The sequence below is a fragment of the Sinocyclocheilus grahami genome, unplaced genomic scaffold, assembly GCF_001515645.1.
Source record: "Sinocyclocheilus grahami isolate Dianchi unplaced genomic scaffold, SAMN03320097.WGS_v1.1 scaffold99.1, whole genome shotgun sequence".
NCBI lineage: Eukaryota > Metazoa > Chordata > Actinopteri > Cypriniformes > Cyprinidae > Sinocyclocheilus > Sinocyclocheilus grahami.
In genome coordinates this window covers 930,510-940,249 of record NW_015505278.1, presented here as the reverse complement: position 1 = coordinate 940,249, position 9,740 = coordinate 930,510, and the positions used below count along the sequence as shown (strand labels likewise).

The following is a 9,740-nucleotide window of genomic DNA, read 5'->3' as shown; positions in this document are numbered from 1 at the left end:
GCTCATATTCTGAATCCTCACCTTCGTGAAGAGCGCGTCGAGCTAGTGCTTCAAACTCAGCAAAGTTGTGCACTAGGTAGCAGTGCTGATCCTTGGGGTGCGAGGCCATGTCGTGTAGCTCGCGGATGTTTCCCTGCCAGATGCCCAGCGTGAAAATCTCCACGTCTCTTTCCCTCAGCGCCGCTGCGACCGGCCGCGGGTCTCCGCCGTTTGAGTAACCGTCAGTGATGAGGAAGATCGCCTTCGTGGCGTTCTCACGCGAGTGCCTCAGAATTTGCTGCGAGTTAAAAATAGTAAATGAAATACATTTATTTTGAAATACCCTAAAGTACAGGCAGGGATGGTAATTGAACTCACCAATAAAGTAAGACACATATCGAAGTATTGCATGCTATATTACATGCTATAGGCCTATGATTTTCACTTTACTTTGATTCAGTATGGGTAACAAACGCTTTCATAATTCCACGAGTAAGCTACAAATGCTTAAAAATATTCAAGGATTTCTTTGTAAAACATTTCTCGTTGACAAGTTGAACTGGAGAACCGGGTCAGTCCGATGCGTGAACCAATCGTGCAGATCACTGTTGCCAACTCTCGCAAGATAAATAAGAATATTATCATCAATATTATTTATTATCAATTATGTATTACCAATAAATGAACCTGTAACATATTAAACTGAAACCACTCTTTTATCTAAAAAGCAAATTTTACAAAAATCAGCAAACTGCAACAAAGTGAGAACAAGAAACTCATCTCCAATCACCAATGAGCAGTGAGCAGAATAGGATTGGAGAGATGGAAAAAGAGAAAAACACGAGAGCTTCAAAGGGGAACTGTAACATAGCCTCATAATAGCTTACTAGAATAGGCTATTCGAATCAAATGTATAGGCTATATAGTTTTAGTATTAGTATAGGACTACTTGTTTTTTATTACGGCCCATGATAATTCATACATTACAAAAACATTGTAAAAATAAAAAATTAGGCTAAAAGAAAGTCATCCCACTCCTCTAGGTCTACTTCTATCACCTCTTGGATTACAGCATCACACGCCTTCTTTTGTGATTTTCTCCAATGAGGGGGAGGAGGGGGCAGAACATTTGGCAAATTAAGCTGCAGCACTTATATTATTGCACTGGCTGGCTATTAACTGTGAGCCAGTGGCGTAACTTAGTAATGATGGGCCCCAGTGCAGGCTATTATGGCGGGCCCCTTGGCGTGCACGGTTATGAAGCACATGCAAACACACAGCACTGGTGTCTAGAAAGGAACCCATATATGCTCATTTGTGCATGACCTACTTAATTTAGACCAACTAAAATCAGTATCTTATCAGTTTCTTATATTAAATTGAACATCGAAACTCAAATTGAAACTCTTTGCGTGCATCTCTCTCTAAGAGAGGCTGGGCAGCCTGGCCGCAGCAGCCAGAAGTACCAAATTAATCGTGTTGAATTTTACAGTCATCAGCATGTGATACCTATTGCAAAGCACAGAAGGCAAGGTTATCAGAAGCGTTGAGTGTTTCAGCGCTGTGGTGCTGAAATTACGGAAATTACCGCAAACTTTTTTGTGTGTGTATTTTTAGCACAGTAACCCAGTAATCGCGGCAACTGCATTCCTCTCCGAAGAGCAAGAGACTAAGAAAGAGGTCTAAAAATTATCAACACCATGTCCCGAATCATGGCCAACTTTAGCGGCAACAACCACACACAAATGTAATAGGCCTACCCACAAGCACATACACACAGTGGCACCTGCAGGTGTACGGCTGTACGCACTGTGAGTACCATGAGCGCTCAGACTGATCTGAGATTTGCCCCGCAAACATTTCAGCAGTTATTATAGGCCTGTGTGTCCTGTATTTCTGTACTTTACTGTACCAGTTACTGAACCAGCCATGCCATTAACTATGAATTTATCAGTCTTTTGCACGCCAAAGTCCATTTCTGCGTATAAACATTATGCCAAATAGAAACAGTTGATATATAATTAATTAACAATGTGGGCAGGGCCCCCCACTGCTGTGAGCAGAGTGTCAACCAATGCATTGGAGAATACCGCGAACATAAATAAAGAAACGAAGTTGCTTGTCAGATTTCCCTAACAAGCAACCATATTTTTTTAAATAAGCCCAAAAAACCGCAACCCGCGACCCGGGGATTTTTTTACGCAACTTTACAAAAAAAGAAGCCCAAAGTCGCGTATAATACGCGGACTTGGCAACTTTGACTGATATGTGAACTTGATAAACAGATTCATTTAAAAAGATCCGATCCAAAATAAAGATTTGTTCATACTCATGAATGGCCCAAGGAGAACTTGGCTGGATGGATGTTTAGCATAAAACAACTTTCAGTCTGTTCCTCATAGAAAGCCGTTGTATGGCTTCAGAAGAACATAATACACAAGGTGCAAGGACCCTTTTTGTGATACTTTTATGATATGCATTTGTAATTTTGACTCATGTGATCACAGGAATCATAATGTGTTAGTCCTGCAAAAAAACAAGTAGTTGTATTGAACAAAATTTTGCAGTGGAATAGTAGAATATGGAAGTTCAGTAGAAAATGCTGTGAGCAGAGTGTCAACCAATGCATTGGAGAATACCGCGAACATAAATAAAGAAACGAAGTTGCTTGTCAGATTTCCCTAACAAGCAACCATATTTTTTTAAATAAGCCCAAAAAACCGCAACCCGCGACCCGGGGATTTTTTTACGCAACTTTACAAAAAAAGAAGCCCAAAGTCGCGTATAATACGCGGACTTGGCAACTTTGACTGATATGTGAACTTGATAAACAGATTCATTTAAAAAGATCCGATCCAAAATAAAGATTTGTTCATACTCATGAATGGCCCAAGGAGAACTTGGCTGGATGGATGTTTAGCATAAAACAACTTTCAGTCTGTTCCTCATAGAAAGACGTTGTATGGCTTCAGAAGAACATAATACACAAGGTGCAAGGACCCTTTTTGTGATACTTTTATGATATGCATTTGTAATTTTGACTCATGTGATCACAGGAATCATAATGTGTTAGTCCTGCAAAAAAACAAGTAGTTGTACTGAACAAAATTTTGCAGTGGAATAGTAGAATATGGTTTAAGTTCAGTAGAAAAGTAGACAATTATTTTTCCTATTCCTTAACCAGCACCTCGTATATAACCAAAAATAACCTATTGTAGTGATGCTTTCTCTCTGGAACACACAGCTGGGATCGCAAAACCAAATTAGCAGAAAATGACTGTCTTGTTGGCAAACACGGCTATTTTTCACTCACGTGCATGAACATTTGTTTACAGGACTTTTTATGTCTAAACATATGTAATTAAGAGGCTTTGTTGAGGAACAGAGAAATGATCTAAGTGCACTCTAAGTGGAGCACAATTTACTGTCTTATTGTTTCAGACAGAAAGAGAGGAGCAGGTTGTGAAAGTTCATGTACAAGGCCAACTCAAGGACTGGTAGAAAACAGAGCAGCTTCTCTCTTTATTGTCTAATTGGCTGCAGTTCAAGCATCTCAGACAGGAAAAATAATTACAAAGCCTGGAGCCTGACTTCCAATTACACACACATAGGGATACAAGCGCACACCTCAAATCTGGAATCTCCAAAGCATTGGTGCTTTTCACAGTCTTCCTCTCTCTCTGACACACACAGACCCAGACACAAATATATAGATGCTACTGGTTGTCACCACAGTGATGTCACTGTGGTTGGGCCTTATGGGAGTTGGCCCATGGGCTAAAACGGTGTGATTGTGGGCATTTATGGGACGGCAGCTCAAAGACACTGAAGGCTTAAGGGGTTTAGATATGAGTCAGAGGTGGTCATGGTACACAAACATGACTGCACATTATTAAAGTACAACTGTCGGAGATCACAGAAACAGGAGAAAATAAACAGCTACTGATGCATTGAGATGTGAAATTTGACATGGTTATTAGCAACCACATATACGTACTGTGTTTGCACCCACATAATTACACACTACTTTAATCACTCCTACGCATTATAAACCCACTTTATTTTTTTACACAAGCACACACATCTCATCCCCCATCAAAGCAGTAGTGGTTAATCGCTCACATTAGTGGCTAATCTAATTAGCTCAGTTAAAAGGTAGTTTGTGACAAAACAACAAGTAATTCAGGCAATCACAACATTATGGGTATACGGCTTTTTGTTTCACTCCTTGGGACAAATTTTCTCAACTCAATCTGCATTGTTCCTTTATTTATTAGTGTACATATGCAATAGTCACTTGAGTTTAGGCTTTTTGGCAGCCTAAAACCATTTGTAACAACTGAGGGTCACCTGTAACAGAATCTTATGCTCAACCTCTGTTCGCTGACCATCTGATGTTCGCGGGAAAGTATTTTCTTGGTCTACAAAGCTTTGATGTGATGACTGACTTTACAAAACTTCTGGGAGTAAGTTTTTTATTTTTAACCAGACCGCCTGGAACCAAAGTTGTGTTTACAAGGTACCAGGCTGATATAACAAGCACTTTGAACCAGCAGAATCACAAAGTGTACACATTTTCAGCTATTTTTGGTGTTTTCTACAATTGTTAGAGATTACTGTGTTGTTTTCATGTAGTAAAAAAATGCCTGGCCTAAATACCCTAAATATACTCATAAAGGTTTCAGTAGCAATGTGAAGAAACATTTTGGGTTCCCCAAAGAACCTTTCTGCAAAAAGGTCTTTAATGAATCTTAGTGTGAAGAGTGTTTTAATAATCTAAAAAAAAACCTTAGCGGAATGAAGAACCTTTTGTGCAATGCAAAGTTTACAATGTAAACTTTACATGGATGTTAAAGGTTCTTCGTGGAACCATTATTGCCAATAAAGAACCTTTATTTTTAAGACTATAGCATATAAAAATAAAACAGACAGTCGCTAGTCACTTAATATGTCAGTCAGACAGCTGTTGCTGTCTAGACAAGTAGTTCACAGGCAGAATAAGCTGCAGTGTGGACCAGACCTTATGCTATCCAGTTGAGATCAGCTGTGTGTTTTTATGTATGTCTAAATGTGTGGGTGTGTTTTTACACAAGTATGATTAATATAGTAAAGCAGCAGTTAATCCTACTTCGTCATAAAGACATCTTTGAACATGCCACACTGTAATGTTTGCAGTCTGGCTTAGCATGATCTAAACAGTACAGTGTATATTTTTAGGGATCAGAAGAGGAGCCACAGCAGCCTGTGAGTTTCTGTCAGTGATAAGAGAAAGTCCAGAGACTTTCTGTGAAAATGTGTCTCTGCTTTTGACAGAACTATTCAACATTTTTGGGTCAGTAAGATGTTTTTTTTTTTTTAAATACTTTTATTCAGCAAGGCAAGGATGCATATATACAGTAGTTGATCAAAAGTGATAGTAAAGACCTTTAGGTTGTTACAAAAAAAATCTATTTCACATAAGTGCTGTTATTTGAGCACCAAATCAGCATATTGATTTCTGAAGGAACAAATTGTAGTTTTGTCCGAAACCATAGTGGAGATTATCTAGTGCGCTCATTCAATCCCATAATGCACTGCAACAAGAAGTGTACAACCTACTGTATGTACACAACAGCTAAAGAGTATCCATAATGTATTATGCTCTACAGCATCACCAGCAGGGTGGACTATTGTAATGGTCTCCTCACCGGCCTTCCCAAGAAGACCATTAGACAGCTGCAGCTCATCCAGAACGCTGCTGTCAGGATTCTGGCTAGAACCGGAAAATCTGAGTATATCACACCAGTCCTCAGGTCCTTACACTGGCTTCCAGTTACATTTAGGATTGATTTGAAAGTACTTTTACTTGTTTATAAATCACTCAATGGCCTAGGACCCAAATACATTGCAGATATGCTCACTGAATATAAACCTAACAGACCACTCAGATCATTAGGATCGAAATTCTGTCAGTTAGAAATACCAAGGGTTCACACAAAACAAGGGGAGTTGCTTTTAACTATTATGCCGCCCGCAGTTGAAATCAGCTTCCATAAGAGATCAGTTGTGCTAAAACATTAGTCACATTTAAATGCAGACTCAAAACTCATCTGTTTAGCTGTGCATTTATTGAATGAGCACTGTGCTACGTCCGAACTGATTGCACTGTATTTTATGTATAATCATTTTCTATTTTGTTTTAAATTAATTTTAAATCAATTTCTAAATAATTTTTTGAAAAGTTTTAAGTTCCCACTTTTATTGTTGTGATTTTTTTTATGATTATTTTACTTCCTTTTATGTAAAGCACTTTGAATTACCATTGTGTATGAAATGTGCTATATAAATAAACTTGCCTTGCCTTGCCTTGCAGCCCTCTCTGGCACACAATATTTGCATCAGTGTCTGAAATCGATCACTTGTTTTCATTCACTCCTTTCCCATTTACAGTGAACTATATGACATCCCTATATAGGGAACAGTGAGTGATGGGAAAGAGGAGGATTTTAGACACAGCTGGTCAGCAAAAATTTTAATAATTAACTTCTATTTTTTTTGTAATGTTACATTTGAGTTTTGGCTTGAATATGAGCAAATAATCTACTACTGTCTGCTCTAGCAGTCTCCATGTTGGGGTCGACATGCCTACACAGAATCTCACATTCTTTGATCAGCAAGTCCTTTACAGCTGCTAATATAGACATAATCCTCTGTTCAGTTCCTGTATTGGGTTAATGGGCATGCTCGGTGAACCATGATCATCACACCTAGCTTATTCTATTTCAAAAACTTCTTAGACACCTTACCATGTTATAAAGCTGATCTAAGGTCAGTAATCTCTTAACAAAAACCAGTGTTCTTATCTAAAAACTATGTTGTTTCTGAGTTGTGTTACAGATTTCTGAGGTCAACAGAATGCAGCAGAAAAGAAAAAACAAATGAAAAATTCCTCATTCGTGGTCGGTGTGGACATGTCTCCGGCTGAAGCATTCCAGAATGGAGTAAACATGACTGGAGTGCATTCATTTGCTTGGTTGGAGGTCTGAGCTATTTTGACATGTTATGGTTCCAGTGGCAAAGAATACCAGCTACATGAACCTACACTCCAAAAACAAGCTTACTAGATGGACCAAACCATTTCAAGCAATAGTCCTGGGCAGGAGAAAACAGCTCGCTGTGCAATTACTAGATATTTTTCCACAAGTCTGCAATAAATTCTGTAAAAACAAAACATATGAGGGTAAACATTTTGCTCTGCAAAGCTGAGCTGTTGAAACCCTTGATATAAACCACAGTTTGATTTTGCACATGGAAGACTCCCATTGCATGCCTGAAGTTTATATGCCTCCCACTGTGCACTATGTGTTCTCCTTTAGTTCTGCTTGAGTGATTACAATTGATTTAATGTCCTCAACATGTCAGACACACTTGACAAGCTACACCTCATTTAGAAGGACAGGAGCAGAGAGCGGTGGGCTAATGGATGGGGTAGGCCTGTACATCTACTGACTGCTGGAAGTCCCTAGATCCTTATTACGATTCTCTCTGTCTGTGAAGTGAATTGAAGAGGATGTGCAAGTGTGCATGGATGGATGGAGTTTGAATAAAGGGAGTGTAATTGGTCTGGATAAAACACTGGGACAGGTAGTTTGTGGAGTATGGTTAGTTGATTCCTGTCAAAACACCATTTATCAAGCTGAGGACAGTGAGACGGCAGAGGAAATCATTTTTAAAAGAGAGAAGGCTTTGACGATCTTTCATCTAAGCAAGGGCATATTTGGTCTCTCTGGTCCTCTGGTGCTGCCAGCCATGTACTAGGAACTCAATTCAAGTTATGCAAGAGCAAAAACAGCCTGGATTTGGATTATTAAATTAGATTTATCTTATTTTGGATCTTCATACCAAAACTAAGAGAGACAGAAAATCTTGCAGTGCTTTTTATTAAATGTATTGTGACATTAATTGCAAGCAAATTCGAATGATAGGAGTAAATGCTTGTGAAACCAAACAAGCTTCATCAATATAGCCAGACTCTTGGCTTGCTGAATGATAATAGGTAAATGACCTAAAAGCCACAAGCCACCAAATAGATGTCTATGAAAGAGACCAAAACACTGTGAAGGAAAAACAATTAGGACAATTTTTTTGGACTATGTGGTTAAAGAAATAATTAATTTAACCTTATTTATTTAATTCAATTGCTTAATAAAACCACAGTGTGATGTAATGCCTTTTTGGGGAGACACAAGGCGGTGAAATAACGACTAAATTAATAAGATAACCAATAAACAAGTTTAGGCTTGTTTAGACATTGTCATACGATATTTGTTCTCAGTATACATTTTCTTTTTGCATTTACTAAATGCTTTAAGAATTATGTTGCTTCAATATGTGCTGATTCAACGGAATATAGCCTACTTTAAATGGTCAAATTATAAACCTCATATTGATTAATTTATTCTCTCAGAAGATGTAAAGACTTTTTTTTACTTCTTCAGGACTTCTTATTTACAGTAAACCCATATATGCAAGTTTTTGTATAGTTCAACTGGTGCATGGTGCTAGCAACAGCAAGGTCATAGGTTTGATTCATTCAGGGCATGCACATAATAGTAAAAAACTGAATGCACTGAATAAGTCAAGGCCATAACTATGTCTTGAACATTGGGGGGACCAGACAAGTCCTCTGTACAATCTAACTTGTGTTGCAGACTGGAATTAAACCATGCCATGGTGGTTTCATCTGGCCAGAGGAGAACTGGCCCCCGGACTGAGCCTGGTTTCTCCTAAGGTTTTTCTCCATTTCTGTCACCGATGGAGTTTTGGTTCCTTGCCACTGTCACCTTTAGCTTGGTTAATTGGGGACGGATGGCTGATTGCACAGACACTGAAGAGAACTGAACTGGATGATGACATCACTGAATCATCTATGAACTGACTTTAGCTGGAAAAATGACTCTTTGTTATTGTCCTCTTGCATTATTGACAAACTATTTTCCTGTTTGACACTGTAAAGCTGTTTTGACACAATCACTATAGTATAAAGCGCTATATAAATAAAGGTGACTTGACTTGACCAGTCTGAATACTGGCAAGTGTGCATTTAAACCATTTAATACACTGGTAATTCCAAGTCAGTTTAATCACCATTCTATATTAATGCGCTGCTTTCATTGAGGCATGCGCGTGCACACACACAGATCGGAGATCGCACAATGCACACACAGAAACATTCAGGAGCACAGAAACTTTTTGTCAACACTGTAAAATAGCTTCGATTTTTTTGTACAATGTTTGTAAAGAGAGATGCACAGAAGCAGGTAATTCACACTGTAGCGAATTTAGCTCACAACAGGAAATATGAATAATTAACCATATCTTAGCATCGACCGAACCACCGACTGGGGCGGGTCACATGAAGTGTGGCCTTTAAAGCCTGCAGAGATTCACGCCTCTCAAGATGGGCTTGTCCAATGAGGAAGTCTGGAATCTCAAGTGGGAGTTCTGCGTTTTTATGGCCCTTTGCATATCAGGAAAACTTGTGCAAAGGGCCAGGAAAACTTCCTGACGTCACTTCCTGTTTGTTGCTGCCGTGTGGTTTGAGTTTGAGTTCCGTCAAGTTAATTCTTTGTCGTCTAATTTTTTATCTTAAAATCAATTTTATACACCATCCTTTTTCAGTTTTATAACGTGTGAATATATCCCCTATCGCATTCTACAACAAAAACAATCAGAGCGCTTTGTTATCACTAGTTCTATTTTTGACTTCCGAGTCCGCTATT

At 38.7% G+C, this 9,740-nt stretch overlaps 1 protein-coding gene across 1 annotated transcript in view; it reads right to left on the bottom strand.

Annotated features, from left to right (window-relative positions):
* The window catches only part of LOC107588157 (sushi, von Willebrand factor type A, EGF and pentraxin domain-containing protein 1-like), a 79,281-nt gene that overhangs the window by 60,836 nt on the left and 8,705 nt on the right, over window positions 1-9,740 (bottom strand). Inside the window, exon 2 of the mRNA XM_016276173.1 lies at window positions 22-277. Within this exon, the coding sequence (XP_016131659.1) occupies window positions 22-277 (256 nt within the window). The remainder of the gene's footprint in view (window positions 1-21; window positions 278-9,740) is intronic.